The 20,141-nt window shown below is 51.2% G+C and overlaps 1 protein-coding gene across 2 annotated transcripts in view; it reads right to left on the bottom strand.

Moving 5' to 3' along the window:
• Positions 1 to 534: 534 nt before the first annotated feature.
• Positions 535 to 20,141, bottom strand: part of Ski (SKI proto-oncogene) — a 69,667-nt gene continuing 50,060 nt past the window's right edge. Inside the window, exons 2-7 of one of the 2 annotated variants that reach the window (XM_075947112.1) lie at positions 7,057 to 7,179; positions 6,804 to 6,919; positions 6,061 to 6,323; positions 5,655 to 5,947; positions 4,354 to 4,584; positions 535 to 3,811 (exon numbers count right to left, since the gene is read on the bottom strand). In XM_075947112.1, the coding sequence (XP_075803227.1) occupies positions 3,623 to 3,811; positions 4,354 to 4,584; positions 5,655 to 5,947; positions 6,061 to 6,323; positions 6,804 to 6,919; positions 7,057 to 7,179 (1,215 nt within the window). In that variant the 3' untranslated portion in view covers positions 535 to 3,622. The remainder of the gene's footprint in view (positions 3,812 to 4,353; positions 4,585 to 5,654; positions 5,948 to 6,060; positions 6,324 to 6,803; positions 6,920 to 7,056; positions 7,180 to 20,141) is intronic. The other variant, XM_075947113.1, reaches the window with a different exon arrangement.

The raw sequence follows: 20,141 nt of genomic DNA on the forward strand, positions 1-20,141 counted from the left end.
AGATGTGAGCCACCACACCAGGGTCCAGCTGTATTCTTCTGAACCCCTGGGTCTGGTGGATAAGAAGTCCAGCTAGGATGGTGGCCTTTTCCAAGCTAAGCACGCTTCTGCAGTTCCCAGGAGAACCTGAAGCAGGACAGGAGGCCAAGTCAGATGGAAGGGACCTCTCCCCCCACCACGGAGGCACAGGGACAGGCTCCTGTGATGAAGGCTGCAGACCTTAGGGCAAGATTCTGGCTCTATGAACAAGAGGCAAGGACGGCCAAGCGTTCCCCACAGTACAGGTGTGGGTAATGCCCCTGGGGAGCTGTACTCTTATTTGGCTCCAGGGAGTTTTGAGCCAGTGTATCTTTGTGGAAGCCCTGCTAGGAAGGGTCATGCCCGGTCCATCTGCCCAGCACTGCCCACTGTGAGTCCTGTCCAAACCTGGTCAAGGTTCTCAGTCCAGAGTTCCTGGAAGCATTGACCACAGCCCAGGTCTAACCTGTAGAGATGCCCTCCCCCATTTCCTATGGGGGCTGCCAGCGCCCACAGTACTCTCAAAGTCCTTTATTGTACAATGTCATCTGTTTGGGGGGGGAGGGGGGCAAAAGGACTAACAGGTACACAGAGAAATAGATAAATATGCCAAGCTTTTTCTTTTTTCCTTTTGAAAATCAGGCATTTATAAACAAGAAAGCATACATTAATTACATAAAAATAGTTCTCGAGTAGCAGAGTAAGCCATCATATTGTCATTAGCAGCAGCGCAGGACTGGAGGGTGCAAGGGCTTGGGCAGTTATGAAGGGAGAGGTGGGTTTATTTTTCTTTAATTGATGAAAATGTCATTTGAGAATCCTGACTTTAACGCAAGAGCCCCCGTCCCCAGCCCCAGGGTGGGCATGTGGGGAGGGACCACAGAGGATACTCTGCATAGCAATTGGTGTTAATGGGTGCCACGGAGGACACCACGTGGGAAATGCCACAAGACGCTTCTGTCCCCTCTGGCAGATGAGCACTTTGTCCTCAGTTAAAAACAACCCAGAAAGCAAGACAACCAGCAGGTAAGAAAAGTTTACACGTATAATACAGCGGTGTGAAATGGGAAAGTATTTACATGTGAGTTGTTTAACATTGGCTAGTTCTGTATGAAAAGCAGGGTGTCGTGGGTAGGAGTTAGCTGCTCACCAGTGAGTTATTGCTGTTGGTTTTTCCCTTCGTTAAAAATCTTTCAGGATGGAAATGATGAGTAAACTGATAAAGGGTTTAACACACAGGGAGAGTCGACAGCCAACATGATGGAAACCTCTCCTCCCTTTCTCTGAAAAGAAATTTGCAGCCTTCCTAGTAGGGAGCCAGGCGTGCAGTGCCTGGTCGCCCTCAGTCCACAGCAGGTCCTGCAGAGAGCAGGGCTGCCTTCCATGGCAGCAGCAAAAAGTACCCAGTGCTTCGCCAGCTTCACCCAGGACAGAAGCAGCCGGATGACCCAGTCTCTAGGTCTCACAGGGCCCACATCAGCCTCCAAGAGCCTCACCAGAAGCAGGGGGAGGAGGGACCCAGGAGGAACAGCTCTTGAGATGACAAGCCCTTCCCAAACCGGAGTCACTCTGGCATGTGAGGAGAGTCTCTGCTGCAGACAGCACACTTCCTTCCCATAACGGGGCCAGTGCTGGACCAGGGAGGCCAGGAACCCGATGGTGACAGAGCTGTGGCAAGGAGAGGCTCTGCTGGGAAATGCAAGTGCCCCTGGAACCAAAGGCTCAAAGGGGCCCAAATCACTGTGACCTCCTACAACAGGGACAGCCACACAGAAGCACACCAACACACTTAAAGCTTTGCTCCAACTAAATCATTTAGTTTTCCTTGAAGAAATGACTGAAAAGCACAACTCTAGAAAAACAAGGCTGAAAACAGCATTCTTCGTGTTGCGTAACAAAACTGACCCTTTAGGAGACAAGGTCATAATGCCCATGGATGGGTCTAGCTATGGAGATGTGAAATCCATGCATACAAGTTTCATAACTGAGAGGGAAAAAAAAGCCAAAGAAAAAAATCCAAATAAACGCTGTGTATACATGATGTCCCTTTTGCATTGCACTTCAGAAGGGGGGACCCGGCAGCAGCCCAGACCCCCTCAGTAAACCAAGGGCAAAACCCTGCAGACAACCTCGGCACCGAAGGTCAGGGCTTAGCAGTCTCCAGATGCAGGCAACAGTCCTTGAGGTCATTTGTACCTGCGCAAGCCACCTCCACCTTCCCTCAGGTCATGGCTGCCCTGTCAGGACTGGAGCGGAGGGCTTCTGTGTGATCTTCTCATGGAAATAAACACAATTGGAGGATGGGTGGTGGCCTCTTGTCTACTGGGGAATCATTTTTCAAGCTTGGGCAGAAGAAACCTTATACAATTTGCATAAACAGTTAAGAGTAAACGAGATTATTTGGAATAAATGCAAGTAACGTATTTTGACAGTGGCAGATTCAATCGCTACTGAAGACGATATTTTGGGGGTAAAAAGACAAGTCAGGGTTTGCTGTACAAGATGCTGGAAGGCACAGAACGACCCCCAAGTTCAGTCTCTGCATTTTCATTTCTTGTGATTCCCTTGTTCAACCAAGCACCAGAGGGGATTTCTAAGCACTCGAGCACTTAGGGTTTGAACTGCTCTAGAAATCGGTAAAAACCTCAGTTAACTGGGAGTAAAAAGAGAAGGGAGGGTCTGACAAAGTGCAGTTCTAGATACATGTTTAAATGAACAACAAAAGGGGGGGGGGGAGAAGTGATATAATGCTGTTTTTGTTCCAATGCTGCAGCCTCAGTCCCAAGATGAGGAGTGATGTCTGCCGCATTGAAGAGGGGTTGCTGTGGTCAAGCAGCGTGTGGGTTGTGGGTGGGCGGTGGTGTGTATGGGGAACAACACAACATGACACTGGACCATGGCCACTGCCTAACACAGGTTAGCCCCTCATGGTGTAGGTGGGCGGGGGCATCCAGAGGCCTGCAGGGCAGGGTTAGTGGTGATGTTGGTGGGCGGGGCAGTGGCGGTAAGGCGGGCAGTGTTGGGGCTCATCTCGCACGCGGCGCTCTCCCTGCTCTTCCTGGCAGCAGCAGGAAGACTGGGGTCCTTGTTGCTGAAAAAATAGACTCTGAAGAAAACCCTTGCTGTCCTCTTGCAGCCGCGGGCACAGATGAGCGGTGATGGCTTCCCAGGACGGTGGTGGGTGGGTGCCACCCCCACCAGAGTGGGTGTCCAGATGGCGTCACGTGTAGGGGCCTTTTACAGTTAGTCATTAAAAAACATGTTGATTTTCTGAGTATCAAGTCTCCTTACTGGTTTAAATAGCTTATAACAAAGTGTAAATGTTAGCATGTTCCAGCAAGCAGAGGACCAGCTGCAATCCACAGAGCCAGTCTCAACTCTGGCTGCAGCTGGGGGACATGGCTTGCTCACTTGAACTTGGCCAGTAGAAAATTTTGCAGTGGATTCCAAAAGTATGTGGTTACAAACACTCGCTTGGTAATAGGCACAGTAGAGACGTTGTGCTGTGTGGCTGCAGAGGCAGGGGCTGGGCCTGCAGAGCACATACCCGCCGCCCTCTGCGCACAGATGGAGGTCCATGCGGCAGTGGCAGGCACTGCCCAGGCTAGGGATCCAGCTCGGCATTGCCTTCGCCACCCACATTCTCAGGCCGCGGCCGAGGCCACAGCTGCTCCTGAAGCTCCTTCACCACCTTCTCCAGGTGCTCACGGGCCTCACGTTCCCTCAGCAGGTCAGCTCGAAGCTGCTCTCGGTCCGCCTCTGCATGCTGCAGCTTAGCTTGCAAGTCCTCAATCTGAAAGGGACGCTGCATGGTCAGTAATGCCCGACACCAGCACTCCCACCCAAGCCCCCACCTCCCTTTAGAGTTCCTAGTTAGCTGTAGTGCCATGTCTGTCCCATTCTACCTGAATGGCTCCCAGGAGGGCCCAAATGTCCACCCAGAGCAGAGGCTGACTCCACTTCCATCCTGTACTTCTGAAGTACCCAAGATGGAACCAAACAGTACTACAGATGTAGAAGACTTTCCCTGCCTCCCTGGGATGGAGCCTTAAGCTCTGGGCCGTTACCAAGGTCTATCTTCTCATCCTAGCTTAGAGCTTGCTGCCCAAGCCAGCAGCAGGAAGGGAAGCCTATGTTCTGGGGCCACAGTGGTCCCGGTAGGGAGCTGGAACACCTGGACTTCCACCTGTGGCTATGGATGTACCTCGGGACCTCCAGGCACAGCTCCTCATCACCTCACAGATCAGCCTGAGATGGGCAGTCAAGCATGCTGGATCTGTGACAGCAGCTGTCCACTGTGTATGCGCCAGTCTACCAGCCAACCCACCCTAGTACCTGGGCTGAGTACTTGGCACGCAGGCGGCCGGCCTCACAGCCCTTGTCACACACCCGGACCTGCCGTGCCTGCTCCAGCTCTCGCTTCAGGCGCACCCGAGACTCATTGGCCTCTTTCATCTTCTTCTCATTTTCAGCTCTGAGCCGCTCGATCTCTTTCCTCAAACTGCGCTTGGCCTCTGTGGCTTCCCGCAGTTTCTCCTTCTTGGCCACACGCAAGAATTCTAGTTCCTGGGAGGACACGCGGCAGACAGGTTTAAGAATTGCCAGCCAGCACCTCTGTACCCACCCTGCACCCACAGTCTCCTAACCTGACTGCTGGTGTCCTTCCCCCAGAGCCCAGCAGAGAGTTTGTTAGGAGCTGTTGGTTGCTTATATCAAGGTTGCCGCAGAACCTTCTCACACCTCCTCCTCCCAAATGCACATGCCATGCCTCACGGGTAGGGGAGGAAACCACCAGGGAGACAGTCTCAGACACTGTGCACCCGAGGCCTCAAGTTGCCCCCAGCCAGATGGAGCCACTTACTTCTGGTACTTCCCATGCCCGTCCCCCTTGTTAGAAGGCAGCATGACACCGTCCCCCATGAATAATCATGTGGGAAATCACACCTCCACCCAGAACGGGGCAGAGAGGAGGAGGCAATGACTAAGACTCACTCTGAGCAGAACATCTGAAATCTTGCAGCCCTGAGGATTGACAGGGTTGTGTTGTGCTAAAGCCCACGCATGTGAGGCTGCCCCCAGAGCTGCCAGACTCAGGCTGGGGTGTGAATTCAGCAGAGGTTGAGCCTGCAGCAAAACCTTATGCTGAGCCCTGGTGAAGACCAACGGCTGAGTTTACTCCCCAAGCTGCCTGAGAACTGGGCCTCCCTTACTCGTGCATGGAAAGAAGGAGGAGAGGAATGGCTGCAGCGGCTGCAGCTGGAGGACCGGGGGGGGGGGGGGGGGGAGGGCGGGGGGGCAGGGGGCCCAGCCAGCAGTAACTGCAAGCGCACATGCACCTTCCCAGCACTTTCAGAGGCCTGCGGCTAAGTCCCTTTTGGAGACATCCCTGCACTCTATATGCAAAGCCCACGTCTTGCTGGAGAACGCACCAACTCCTGACAGAGAGAGAGGCATCACTAGTGTGGCTGCTCTTCCCTCAACCATCAACACTGGCTTTTACCAACTAACATGAGACCCCCACATAGGGAAAGCTGCAGCTGAGACCACTATGGGAGCCTTCCTGGAAGCACAGAAGAACTCTGCACATCAAAGTGCCGTCACCTGTATCTTATTGCCTTGCCTGCTGCCCTCCTCACCTGGTGCAGGCTGCGCTTAGCCTGCAGGGCTGCTGTCAGCTTCTCCTCTTGCTTCACCCGCATCTTGACCACCTCATGGAGGAACTTCTCTTTGGCTTCCTTGGTATCCAGGCCGCCCTCCAGGGCTTGCCGCAGATGCTCCAACTCTGCCTCCAGCCCACTTGGGGCATCGGCATGGGTGGTAGCATCAGGGGCAACCACAGGTGGAGCAAGCATGCCCGGGGAGCTGAGGTCCTTGGCAGAGCTGGACGAGGTAAAGGACGGAGAGGACAGCGAGGACAAGGAGGAGGTGACTGAGGACAGACAGAAAAGACACAGCATTAGGCACCCCAGTCATACCAGGTGTCCCACCCTCCCCCATCCCCTGTACTAATGCCCAAAGGAGCAGGTTCCAATCCATACTTACATTCCTCTCTGCTTTCAACTTCCACCTCAGCCTCAGAATCCTTGTCTTCCTCTGGGGCAGCCACAGATGTCAGCACATCTGGGGCTCCAGGTGTTTCCATGGTCAGCTTCCGCTTCCGGGGCTGGATACAAGTGGTAAGAGGTTCTGGTGCCCGGGAGGCCACGGTGGTGCATGGCGGACTGTTCACAACCTTTTGCTGGGCTGGTGGTGCTAGGGCCACATTGGGGGCCACAGCTGTCTCAAAGCTCTTGTAGGAGTAAAAGCTGTAAGAGGCGTAGATGCTTAGCCGGGGTACATCTGCCTCACAGGTCCCTATGAGCTGTGGGATGAGCCCTGCTCACTCAGCCAATCTAAATCACAAGGTCAAGGTTCCAATGAGAACACAAATCTCCCCCAGAGGCTGGGGTAGGCTGGCACACAACTGGACCTTCATGCCCATGAGAAGCTATTATTTACTGATTTATCTATCTCCATAAAACCCTAGCTGGCTTAGAATTTGCTGTCTATATCAGGCTGACCTCAAACTCAGAGATTCACTTGCCTCTGCCTCCTGAGTGCTGGGACTGAAGGTGTGGATCATCATGCCCTGCTGGAAACCTAACTTTTTTTAACAGACAGGTCTGTGAGCTCAGAACTTCCCCCAAGACTTCAAAGCTCTGGAGAGTTCATCCTAGGACTAAAGACACCAACACCACTGCAGTCTGCTAACCATAGTCTGGCCCTCCTGTGCACCCCTCACTCACCTGTCTCGAATCAGGGCTGGGAGGTGTGGGGAGGTCTCTTTCTCACTCGCTGACACTGCAGGGGACCAGGGCCGGAAAGCAGAAAGGCGCTGGCGAGGGTGGGCACAGCCAAGGCTCTGTCAAGAGAGTCCCCTATGTAAGTGACTACAGGAAAACAGGCCACTGGAGTCCTGAGACCAGGATGAGCCAGAGTTGGCTCCAAGAAGGGCCTGGCACCCTCCCCAAAGACCCCAGACAGGTTCCCACATAGCACCTTATTGGAGGAACCAGCCAAGGTCCGCAGCCAAGTGGACTGCTTGTCCTTCTCAGAAGACGCAGGGGACTGTGAGGAAGTGTCGTCTGCTTTGGGTCTTATGGAAGCTGGGGGCTCTGAAACCTGTGATCAACACAAAAGGCCCTGTTGGGATCCCTGGGCTCAGGCAGGGTCTAGTCCTCCTACCAACTCCATGGTAGCAAGTTCCCCACGGACCCAAAAATGTATGGAGCCATGAACACAGTGCAAGAAGCCTTGGCCCTGAGCAGAAAGGTAAGCCTGCTGCCTCTGTGAAGGGGCAAGGGCGTCGTCCCACGAGAATAGAGGGGACACTGTGCTGCTGTGGGCTGCTATGAGGTGACCTCACACACAGCTGCAGCCGGCTGTGTGGGTTGCCAAGATCCAGTCTGGCCTCCACGGTGCTCTGACCCTTAGGCTCTTTGCCTTCAGACTACACTACTTCCTTAGAACACAGATATAATATATGTTGCTGGAAAGGCTGGAAGGGATCAGTTCCACTCCATGGGCCCATGCCAGGAATGGGTTAAATGACCCAGCAGTGACCACAGGCTCAAATGTGAGCTGATAAGCAGCTATGCTCAAGCTCAGAAGCAGCCTGGGAGGGCTGCCCTCTGGGTGGCCTTGGTCAGTGTTTCATTAGGGAGCATTAGAGATACCCCTCCCCAGAAGAAAGACCACGGCACACATCACAGGTGCCTCCACACTGCCTTTGCGGTCAGACGCTTGCAGAAGTTACTCAGTGCCCTAGCTTATCTCAGGAACCAGTTGTGGTTCGTTCTGACATCCAGCACTAAGTGGAACACACCTGAGCCAATCTGTGTGGGAAAGTGTGTGACCTTCCACCCAAATGTTACACCCCCCACCTGGGGGACATTCTATGCAAGATAATCACAGCACGGGCCTCTCCCAGAGCAGAGCCGCCTACAGAACTTAAGCTACTGTCCCCCAATTAGGGCCTAAGAAGATGATAGGGACCTTAGGGCAGTAGAACCAGCAGATATACCAGGGCTTACACTGCGGTACCAGGCACGCTGCCAGAAGTTACCTGGGCTTGGGGGAGGGGGAGAGGTAAAGCCAAAGTGAGGTCTGTGACCTCTAGCCAGGGGGCCTCAAGTATACCAAAGAACAGGGTTCTTCTCCAGAATCCTTGGGGGAAACACCCCACCATACAACTGGCCCAGCAGAAGTAAGGCTGAAACCTTGCTGCTGGAAGGGGCACAGAAGCAGGCAGTCAAGGTGCTTCTGTGATAGGTTTCCCACCATGAAATTTAGATAGGAGGGGTGGATCAGTCCTCATGGAAGCCTTCACCAAGGCCCAGGTAACGTGTCGTGCTTGGGCTGGGTCCCCATCCTAGGTGCCTGGGAGGCCTGCTGCCCTTCCAAGAATAAGGAGGTATTTGGAAGGACCCCTGTGTTCAGGGGCCTGGGATAGGGAGCCACTCTCTTGAGGGATTGTGCTGGTGTAAGGGATGAGGCGGTGCTGGTCCTAGGGTACAGCTGGGTGCATGTTCTTCAAAGACAGACAAACAGCCAAGAAAAAACGACACCAAACCGGCTCAGTTGTGCTGCAGCTTTCCAGAGGAGATGAGTCACAAGGTCATGGTGTCATTCAGCAGAGGCCAAGTGTGCCCCCTGCAGAAGCAGATACCCAGGATGCTGGCTGGGGCAGAAGAACCCACTTCCGGAATTGCAAGGATCCCTCCCACAGCGATAGCAGAAGGGGTGGTGGTGTTGCACACCAGGGTGGGGCTTCCTGTCTAAGCAGACGCTGGCTGGAGCAGGTGCAGAAAGTGAGCTCTATTCTCTCACAGAGAAAGCCACAAGTCTAGTCTGGTGCCGATTTAAAAACTCCAGAGACCTAGGGGGCGGGGAGTATGACACACCTCCCAGGCAGCCTCATAAGCCAGACTGTGGCCCAGCAGAAAAGGCTGGAGAACAGGACCACTGGGCAAGGCTGCTTCCTGTGCAGAAGGCGGGGGAGAGGGTGCCAGACTGGTGTATTAAGGTCAAAGTCTCCTAAGCAGCCCAGTTGTTTCACACGAGATGGGGAAGCCCCTGGAGCTAACAGAGGAATCTGCAGGTACCTTGAATAGTTCTGAGATATTTCATAAAAAGTCCAAAGAACTCTTACAGAACAACAAAGTCTTAAAACTAGACGACGACGACAGGAATTTCCCCTTTACACCAAGCTGCAAAAGTGAGGGTGAAGCTGAAGGGCATCTGTGAGGCCAGAGGACCCTGCAGACGCCTCTGAGACATGGCCTGGGACAGACCATAGTGCTTCCCTCTGGAGGGCCAGTTGGAATCAGTCAGTTACCTTTCTAGGGGCCTCAAAAACAGCCCACAGTACCTACAAGCCAGGTATACCCAGCAGAGATTGCAGTATCATTCACCAATGATGAAATTAACAAATTATAGGAAGACAGCAAACCCTGGCAAAGATAGAGGTAAGAGTCAGTGGCTGGCTGTTTTGCTTTTCTGACTTTGAGGCTGAATCCCAATATTTGTCTCGGGTTTTTATTAATCGTGCTACAAGGTGGGCTCTGGGTCCACGTGCTAAGGCCAGGACAGGTCTACAAGAGGCAACCCTGCCTCCAAAGGTTCAATAGCATAAGGCCATTATCAGACTGTATCAGGGAGGAGCTAGCTGGGCTGGCCACAGCAGTGCCCTGCGGCCACTTCCTCTCTGGGGCTTCAGACAGTGGAGGTTTGTTTCCCCCACATCCCAAGGGCAAAGATACACTGAGAACAGGTGCCACTGAGTGTGAGCCTCTGCACCTGTGCTGGGAAGGCCAGGGACAGTCAGGGCTGCAGATACCATAGAGCCCAAAGCAAGGTAGAGTCAGCTGCATGTGCCCACCCGGCCCCAGCCCTCCATACCCCACACTGTGGGGTCTGTGGGATTCCTCACTCCCACCTCCAAACATCTACCTCAGAATACTTGAGACACTCATGCTGACCAAGGACAGAAACAGGGGCAGGACAATATGGGCCCATGGGATACAGTAGAGCCTGGCATTCCAGAGATGAGCTGTGTGTGGCCAATGTGGCCGCTGTCTCTAGCACTTGCCTTTAGCCTCAGACAGTACAGAGAACAGCCAGGCAGAGCCTCAGGGATTTGTGGCCAGCAGGAGCCACACAGCACAGATTGGGGACTCTTCAACCAGACAGGCAGTGTTTCCTGTGGATGCCTATGCCCAGTAAACAAAGACAGTAGGTAGCTGGAGAAACCCTCACAAGGCATGGCAACTTGCCAAAGGCAGAGGGCCTTTGGCTAGTGCTTTGGAGACATTGGAGAGTGAGCTTGGGATTCTAAAAGAGGCCTGCACACACTGCTAAGATCATGGTAGAAATTGAGACCCACTAGGGGCCCAGGGAAGCCCCCACATAGCACTTGCTCACCCCACAGGCTGCAGTCCCCACCCATTCCTAGTCCTGAAAGAACAAGCTCATTGCCATTCTTCATCCCAGGAACTGCCCCCATGTTTAAGGACCTTCACTAGTCAGAGTCAGCCTCAGAGCCAGGGGTCACGGTGCACAACAGAGCCGGGGTCACGGTGCACAACAGAGCCAGGGGGCATGGTGCACAACAGAGCCAGGAGGCACAGTGCACAACAGAGCCAGGGGGCACGGTGCACAACAGAGCCGGGGGGCACGGTGCACAACAGAGCCGGGGTCACGGTGCACAACAGAGCCGGGGTCACGGTGCACAACAGAGCCGGGGTCACGGTGCACAACAGAGCCGGGGGGCATGGTGCACAACAGAGCCGGGGTCACGGTGCACAACAGAGCCGGGGGGCATGGTGCACAAGAGAGCCAGGGGTCACGGTGCACAACAGAGCCGGGGGGCATGGTGCACACACACATCTTTAATCCCAGCACTAGGAAGGCAGAGGCAGACAAATATCTGGAAGTCTAAGTCCAGCCTGGTCTATATAGCAAGTTCCTGGACAGCCAGAGCTATAACAGAGACCCCCAAAAACAAAACAAAAAAGAATCTGCCTCAGAATCTACCCCCAAGGCCTGCCTGCCCAGCCATTCTTCCAGCCACATCCAGCTTCTGTATTTGTTGTGTGGGTGAGAATACCATCCCAAATGCTGGGTCATAGCTGGGTGTGACAGCAACGTGCTGTCTAACTCTTACAGTGCTCTGGTCACTATGCCAGACGTCAACCATCTTTAAGTAACCACCAAGTAGCCATGGGAGCACACAGGAGCCCTGCTGTATGTTCCTGGCTTTGTAGATAGTACCCACACCTCAGGGCACAGCCCAGGCACGCTTCCAAGGGACAGAGGCAGAAAAGGCCGACAGAAGGAACAAATGTCAGGAAATGAGGCTGGCCTGATTCCAGCCAGGTTCTCAGCCTATCTAGTGCCAGGGTCTCTTGTCACTCAGGCTTTTACACACAAACACAACAGGATGGATTATGAGGGAACACCCAAACCCAACAGCTGCCAACAGCTACGCAGCAGGCAAGGCAGTGCTCTCTGTACCATCCAGAGGGTCACAGTCAGACACCTGGAAGAAGCCTGTGATGTCTCGGAGCACCTCATACCTGAGGGTCCCGTGAGTAAAGTGTCCTAGGCTTGAGGACTAAACAAGGATAGGAAGGAACTTGGGATTCTCCTTGTGATGGAACGAACAGTCTTCCCAGGTGGGAGCCAGCTCTGCTGTAGGGACGTTAAGGGACGTCCGTCCACTCAGAAGCTCTCAGAAATAATGAATCTTCCTTGGGACTAGAGAGATGGCTCAGGGGTTAATAGTACCGGCTGTTCTCCTAGAGGGACTGTATTTGGTCCCCAGCACTCACACAGTGACCCACAACCATCTACAACTCCAGTTTCAGACTGATGCCCTCTTCTGGCCTTCATGGGTACCAGTCATGCATGTGGTATACACACATGCATGCAAGCAAACATAGAAATAAATGAAAAACTACTTTTGAGAGGGGGGGATTTTACTTTATGTTTAATTTTTTTTTTAAGACAAGGTTTCTTTGTATAGCCCTGGCTGTCCTGAAACTCACTGGTCTTGAACTCAAAAAGATTTACCTGCTTCTGTCTCCCAAGTACTGAGTTTAAAGGCATGTGCCACCACTACCCAGCTATGAATGTTTAGCCTGCATGCATGTGCATTATATGTGCCTGTTGTAGCCTCTGCAACTGGAGTTATGAACAGTTGTGAACCGTATATGGGTACTGGGAATAGAATCCAGGTCTTCTGCAAGAGAAAAAGAAGGTAAGGAGAAAGGGAGGAAAGGAGGGAGGATAAGTGGGTAGGCTGCATCTCTCTCAAGACCCTGGCTCACTGTGGACAAATGCTGAGTGTTCCCTCCCAGACTCCAGAATCAGATACAAGGAGATGCCAACAGCCTACAGCAAAAGGATGTTTTACCTTGCCTGCCCTAGTAGGGGTTGTCACATATGAAAGACTGACTAGAAGCCAAGACCCAATTAAACATTATGTCACAGGTAGTCTCTGCCTAAGGGTATCAGGCCCTGGCTGCCTACACACACACAGACAGAGATAGACTGACACTCTGCTGGGGACATCAAGACTCTCAGGGGTTAAATTAGCGGTCTACCTGTGACTACGACCTTAAGCTTGGCAGTCAGGTTCTGGTCCCTCTGGCTAAAACCCTTTGCCAGTGTGGTGCTGCCGGTCCACCTCAAACTTCCTGGCCACTGGGGTTTGACATCCATACCCAGGCCCAAACAGTAACACTCGGGAGCCATCTGGGAGTCCACGATCTCCCCAGTGTGAGGCAAACCTTTAAGAGGATGGTTTGGTGCCACCTCAATTCTGGAACCAGAGACAATATCAAGCAATCTTACCGCAGTCAGGGACAGCACGACTGGCCACCTCTCAAGGGTGGGGACCTCCATCGTACTACCGGACTGGAAGTATTCAATGGAGGATACTTGGTAGACAGAGCTAATCTATGCTTATGTCTGAGAATAAACAGTTCCTGAGTTGCTCCCTAACAACAAGCGGAGAGAGGTGCTGCCCCAGGGGTGCTTCATGAGGAAATCTCTTCTGAACTTCAAAGGGTCTGCATGGTCCAGAGGGGTGAGCCTTGGGAAGCTCTAGTTTTGGCCCTGACATAGACCCAAAGGACATTAGCAGGTGGCAACACCAGAAAACAGCTCTCAGAGTAGAGAATGCCATTTGAGTCTGGCAAAATTCAGCAGAGGGCCACTGGGCAGATGGTAAAGGTGGAAATGCCTTAATCCCATGATAGATGTTTCTGAAGCAGCTACTTGGAGAGGAAGGTGGAAGGTACCACCTAGGGTGATACACAGGGGCATCAACTCCATGAGTGACTTGGTAACAACACAACACAACGTCCCACCCAGAGCATGAGGTATGGCATGGTCTACTTGTAGTTCGGCTGCAGACTTTAGGCAGAGCCAGCATGGAGTCTACATGCCAAGGAGACAAAAGTGGCCAATTTCCTATAACTTCCTTTGGTTCTGGAGGCTGAACCCAGGGCCTTGTGCAAATGATCCACTACTAAGCTCCATCTCCAAAGCTCTCTGCAGTTCCTGAGGGAAGACTCCATGGAGAGAGCAGGGGTTCTTGCCTTTTTAAAAGCTGTGACCCTTAATACAGTTCCTCATGTTGTGATGAGCACCAACCATAATATTTATTTTCTTTTTTAGTTTTGGTTCAGAGAGGGTTTTTCTGTGTATTCCTGGCTGTCCTGGAACTCGCTCTGCAGATCAGGCTGGCCTCAAACTCAGAGATCCGCCTGCCTTTGCCTTCAGAGTGCTGGGATTAAAGGCATGAGCCACTACTGCCCAGCCACCAAATTATTTTCATTGCTATTTCATAACTGTAAATTGGCTGTTTTAAATAATAATAGAAATATCTGATGTGCATCCTCTATGAAAGGATCATTCAACCCCCCAAAGGGGTCGTGGTCGAGCAGAGGGTGGGTCTATGTAACAGCCAAGGTTGATGGTCATCTATTTCCAAATGTCTGCACTTCATCTGAGGGGCCACCTGCTCAGTTCTGACTTAAGGGCCCACAGGCTTCAAGGTCAAGGCCTTCCCTTCCTAATCCAGCACAAGGATCAAAGGACAAAAGGACGTAAGGCAAACACACCCTAGACAACTGTATCTACTCTCACCCATCCAGGTGGCTGCAATGAGGGGCTGAAGCCACAGCCTAACCCCTCCTGACTGAGAAGGACCAGCCGAGCAGAGGGCCCACAGCTGTTCTGAAGGAGCGGAGACAATGGAACCAGTGCTGGCATTTCTACCCTCCAACCAAGGGCTTAGAAAATTGGAGAATATTTGTCCTGCAAAATTACAGCCTACCCATGTGTTATAAGGATGGCAGCAGCTCTAATAGTAGCCAGATACTCAAACAGGGAAGGGTCAGTACTGTCTTCTTTAGCTCAGTGCCAGGTCCAGAGCAGAGCCTCGCTATCTTGAGCACGTGCCCATGCAGAATCCACAGAGAACAAGTTTCTCCCACCACGCAGGCCCCCAGCCCTTAATTAACTGATCAGCGGTGGAGCACTACCATGGTCTGTCCTGCACCCTCTCCCTTGGTGTTGCAGCAAATGAACTGAAATGCATTTCGTACATCTTGACGTGAGTCTGCTCTACAAACCTCCAGGACCAAGCACGTTCTGAACCACTACTGCTCACAGACCATAAAGGTCAAAGTGCTGTGGATTTGAAGCTACACGTGTGCATGAAAATTTCTCCAAATAAATCTACTTTCCAGCCGGGCGGTGGTGGCGCACGCCTTTAATCCCAGCACTCGGGAGGCAGAGGCAGGCGGATCTCTGTGAGTTCGAGACCAGCCTGGAACACAAGAGCTAGTTCCAGGACAGGCTCCAAAACCACAGAGAAACCCTGTCTCGAAAAACCAAAAAAAAAAAAAAAAAAAAAAAAAATCTACTTTCCAGCAAGCACTGAAGATGCTCTACCTGCCTGGTTAAGGAATAAGTCAGGCAGAATGAGATGCTATCTCATGCCCAGCCAGGATGAAAACCACAGCCAACAGTAGGCAACAACAGGCAGAATGCAGTGAACCAGAAACCCAGTAACCTACTGGTAGAAATACAAATTTGTAAAGCCACTATAGAGCCTGGCAGATCCTTGCAGGGCTGTCAAGGTTGTGGATGTGGTCAGATGGAGAGTACGTGCCTAGCTAATAGTATAAGGCCTGTGTTTGTTTCCCAGCATCAAAACCCAAAACAATTTTTAAAACCATCCAACCAACAAACCAGAGCAGTCAAATGACTAGCAATCTCACGCCTGAGCATTTGCCCTGTGCTTCTGTGATTCCCAGGTCTGCTCAGGAAATCTCTGCATTGCTTCTTACAACGACTTAGAATCCCACAACTGTCTCATAAACATGTGGATTAAAAGGCATAGTAAGGTGGTATGTGTTTCTACAAGCATGCTGTGATTTTTAAAACCTGGATAATACAAACATTAGCAATGATGTGGAGACGTGTACTGCTGGTGGGAATATAACATGAAGGAACCACAGGAAAACATAATCCACATGCAGGTATACAAATGTGTGCAAGTGTCTGTTCACAGCACCACTGTTTGCAGCAGACAGGAAACGGGAACTACAACAGATGCACAAACCGTGATGTGTCCGTACTGTGGGACGCCACTCAATCCTCATGAGGCATCTACAGCTATAATATTGATGACCTTAGGAAACAGCTTGCTAAGTGACGAAAGTCAGTTACAGAAAAACAAACAAACAAAAACCCACACACATTCTCATTTTGTGTGAAGGAAATTTTTCTAACAGGAACACCCAGAGACAACTTAGATCAGTGGCCAGGGGAGAGAGAGTTGGGGTGGAGGGTCAGCCAATGGTAGGTACAGATTTCATATTGGAGTGATAAGAATGTTCTAAAATTAGTGGAGAAGGTTTCATACAGTAAAATCAACATCTTTATGAGAGATAGACGATGCTCTAATTTTTAAAAAGTACTAAAGACCCAAAGCTGTGCTGATTCTTTGATGGGAAACCAAAGCCTGAGGCTGAGGTCTTCAGAGTTCAACACGGGCGAAGAGCCCGGGTTCAACCAGAGGAACAGCTGCCCAGAAGACCTACACCAAGGTCAATGCTAAGCCCAGGACGCTCTAGTCGCTGCCATCTACTAAGCCCACGTCACAGACATGGGTACTCGGTGCGAACATCCAGATGGCAGCTGCTCTTTGTCAAGTCTCTAAAATGCAATGCTCATGAGGAAGAGAACTTGAGAGCAGGTGGCCTGACTTCTGCTCAAGGAACATTCCAGACCTTATCATGAGGCAGAGAGGAACTCCTCAAATAAATACACAGGAGGCGAGCAGATACACAGAGACAGGGACCCCATGTAAATTCCTGTTCTACAGAAGCATCCGCCTGCCGTAGTCAAAAGCCTGGAGAGCAGAGCTATAACACTAAAACAGCCATCCAGGGGCTCCATGTACGCTATGCCTGTGCGTGCGTGCGTGCGTGCGTGCGTGCGTGCGTGCGTGCGTGCGTGTGTGTGTGTGTGTGTGTGTGTAGGGGCAACAGCCACCTCTCACTACCCTTCCTGGGCAGCAAACTCACTCTAACCATGCACAACGATCACGCACAACGATCACAGGACAAACAAACACTTATAGTAGAGACTACTACTGCTCACATCATGAGGTCAGGAGAGACCCATGCCACTGTCCCCCACACCTCCAGTGTTCAGCTCTCTCCTAGGACATCTTTTTCTCCACTCTGTCCCACTTGGGTACCTGGCCAGCACCCCAGGGGTTCCACACTGTTTCTCCATTGGTACTTCTGTGTCCCACCACTGTATTAACCCGGGAGCCAGCAGTGAGAGGTCTTAGGAAGGGCAAACATGGCCTAGGAGTGCCTTGGTAAGCTGAAGCGCCCAGACTAGTCACCACATCTGCTCACCCAGAAATCTTAGTGAAACGCATCTCTTTCCTAGTAACGATTCAATTGAAAATTTGTTCCAGTTTTTATTTTAAAATATTTATATTTAATTATGTACATGTATATACCTATTTTTGAGTATGTAATGTGGGTACAGGTGACCAAAAACGTCAAAAATGTCTAAGGACATGGATCTGGGAGCTCTAGGCTGTGGTGAGCCCAACATGGGTGCTGGGAACCAAACTGAGAACCCCGTTTTCCCCTAGAAGGCAGAACTTATCATAGACTTCAAACCAGTAATATCTTCAAATTAGAAGTTCTGTGAGAATTAGAAAAAAGAAAATCACTCAGAAATTTTTTTCACGCCAATCTCAGAGATTTCCAAGTCCCCTCAGGATGAAGGCCCAGAGCGGCCATTTATGTGCACATGGTTTCCAAGCATGTAACGGCTACACGGAAGGAAGATTACAGTGGGGTGGGGTTTCTGGGGAAGCTGCACGGCTGTCACAGCCTCACTCTGTCATTTGCTGGGAACTCTTCGGAAAATGGCGCATCTGCCACCCACCCACTGGGCGACTTTCTTCGTCTAGAGGTTAGGCGGATGGAAACTATTCATAGTGCGTCACTCTGAACAAGGCAGGTACTGGGCTTTCAAAATAGTCCCTTCTTAAAATTCTACATCCTATTAACTGTCCCAACAGCCATATCCTGGATGCTGTCTGGGGTGGGGGGCTGCAAAAGCACTCCAACACGGTGGGATCTCCCCAGACCCAACATAGAGCACAATTCAAAATACCAGATAATGATTCACCCCACAGACAGAATGGGGCATCGTAGGCTGCAAGGGAATTGAAGGACACAGGCTGAAGGCTTGCTCCACATCTGGGGCACCTAAAAGGCACTAGCATGCCCACAGTGACCCACTCCAAACTTGGGTCCTCTGTAAGAGCAGCAAGTATTCTTAACCTCTCAGCCACCCTTTTCCCCCACAAGGCAAAATTTACCAGACTTAAAACTAGTAATACCTGCCGGGCGATGGTGGCGCACGCCTTTAATCCCAGCACTCGGGAGGCAGAGGTAGGCGGATCTCTGTGAGTTCGAGACCAGCCTGGTCTACAGAGCTAGTTCCAGGACAGGCTCCAAAGCCACAGAGAAACCCTGTCTCGAAAAAAACAAACAAACAAAAAAAAAAACAAAAAAAACTAGTAATACCTTAAGGTTAAAAGCATTTACTCACCCAAAAATTCTGTGAGAATAAAAAAAAATGCATTTGAAAAGTCTGGCGACGCTAATCTCAGAGGGATAGCATAGACTCAGTGTCCACACACAAAGGTTCTCCCAATCTATGAGTGCTCAACAGAGGACACTAAAAGTGAACAGAGGCAAGGAATGAGAAGAAAATTTCCAGAAGACTAGGTGGGTCAACAGGAAAAATTTTTTTCCCAAGAAAGTATCCAAATGTAAAACAGAGGAAAACCAAATGAGAATACGAAGGCAGCCACGGTCACAACAGCAAGGACCATTAATTCCAGGGGAGAATGTGGTCTTAAGATGTGGTCTCTCCTGGCTCCTCTCTTTCAAAGTAGGTCAGTGGGTCTTAGACAGACTCTGCGGGCCAGTATCACCAGACTTCCCTCACATTGCAAGCCTGCAGCCCAATGGCTCCAAGTAGCCTTTCCTGGGCCCTGTCACAAACCTGCTCTCATCTAATGAGAACTCTGATTAACATTACACAAAAGCGAAACACTGTGGCCCAGAATCCTTGTCCCATTTTGTCCTAACTCCACAATGAGCCCAGATCCTAGTCCAACCAGGTTCAAGGTTATTACTGTATCTTGTAGGCCCCAATAACATCTGTTCCCCTATGGCCAGGATCTGCCTGACTCTGTCAAGCTGTCACTACCTAGTCCAGAGTCCTCCTTTCCTTAGGCTTCAGATGGGGTTCCTGTCAGACAGACAGCAGGGCTGGGGAGATGGCTCAATGGGTGAAGTGCTGGCCATACAAGCCTAAGACCCAAGTTTTGATTCCTATCATGCACACAGAAGCTATGCTGTTGTATGTTCATAATGCACAGCTAGTCTAGTGGGAAAGGTGAGTTCTGGCCCTCCATGATCATCCACATGACCTAGGGCTGACTGGCTACAGAAGTCCCTGCTAGGAGGGCCAGAATGCAGCCCAGCACTGCTCTAGCAGACACCAATCCAGCCACAACAGGCCCCTAGAGAAGAATCAGCATCATGTCCCCTGCTAATGCTTCAAAGGGCAGAGCAGAGACAGAATAGGGTACTCACTCAACTTACAGTGAAGCTGTTAGGCAAAACTACCAGGACTTGGGCAACCCCCAGCAGAAGGTCTTCAATGCAGCAAAAGCTTCCCATAGGGGTGATTCAGAGCCAGAAGCTCCACAGCAGGCTTTGCTAAGGCCACTTACTTCTAAGGTGAACCCTGCACTGTCTCACTCTGGAACTGGCTCGATTCGAGCTGCGTGTCTTTTCCGATATTCCACAGCTCTAGAAGTCGCAAAGCTATTTTTGTAATCACCATTAATATTTTACACACGATAATTCACATTTCTCATCATGCTCAAATTAACCTATTTTCTAACTACTGTGCTACTGGGGAAGCAGATTGGATTTCTAAGTCAACCCTAATCCCCAAATGGAGTAGAAGCACCAGTTTGAATACTGACTTCGACTCCTTTAACTTAAGTAGGTCATTTCTCTAGTTACTTCTACACTGCTCACAAGACTTCTCCCAGGAAACTAAGTTACCAAAAGCCTACCTTCTCCCTCCTGGGAGGACCCACTGAATAATCCTTTCCCTCCCAAGTTCCCAAGCTCCCAGCTCTCTAAAAAGATCCTCAGGAGTTGGTTATGACAATAAGCTCCTTCCATGGACCTGGATCTGTCACAATGGCAAGAACTCACCCTTGGGAAGGGATTTCTTGGTGGTGGTGGTGGTGAGGTAGCTAAGTCCTGGCCTGTCTGCCACACCTGCAGAAAGGAGCTAGGGGACAAGTACCCCCAAGTGAGGCCAGCGCTTGAACTCCTAAGAAGATATTAGACAGATGTCCTGGTCCCATGAGCCACACAACCCAAGGGCTCACTCTGGCATGACCCTAAAGGCATTGACACCTCAAACCTCTTTCAGAAGCAGAG

The sequence above is a fragment of the Microtus pennsylvanicus genome, chromosome 13 (assembly GCF_037038515.1).
Source record: "Microtus pennsylvanicus isolate mMicPen1 chromosome 13, mMicPen1.hap1, whole genome shotgun sequence".
NCBI classification, from domain to species: domain Eukaryota; kingdom Metazoa; phylum Chordata; class Mammalia; order Rodentia; family Cricetidae; genus Microtus; species Microtus pennsylvanicus.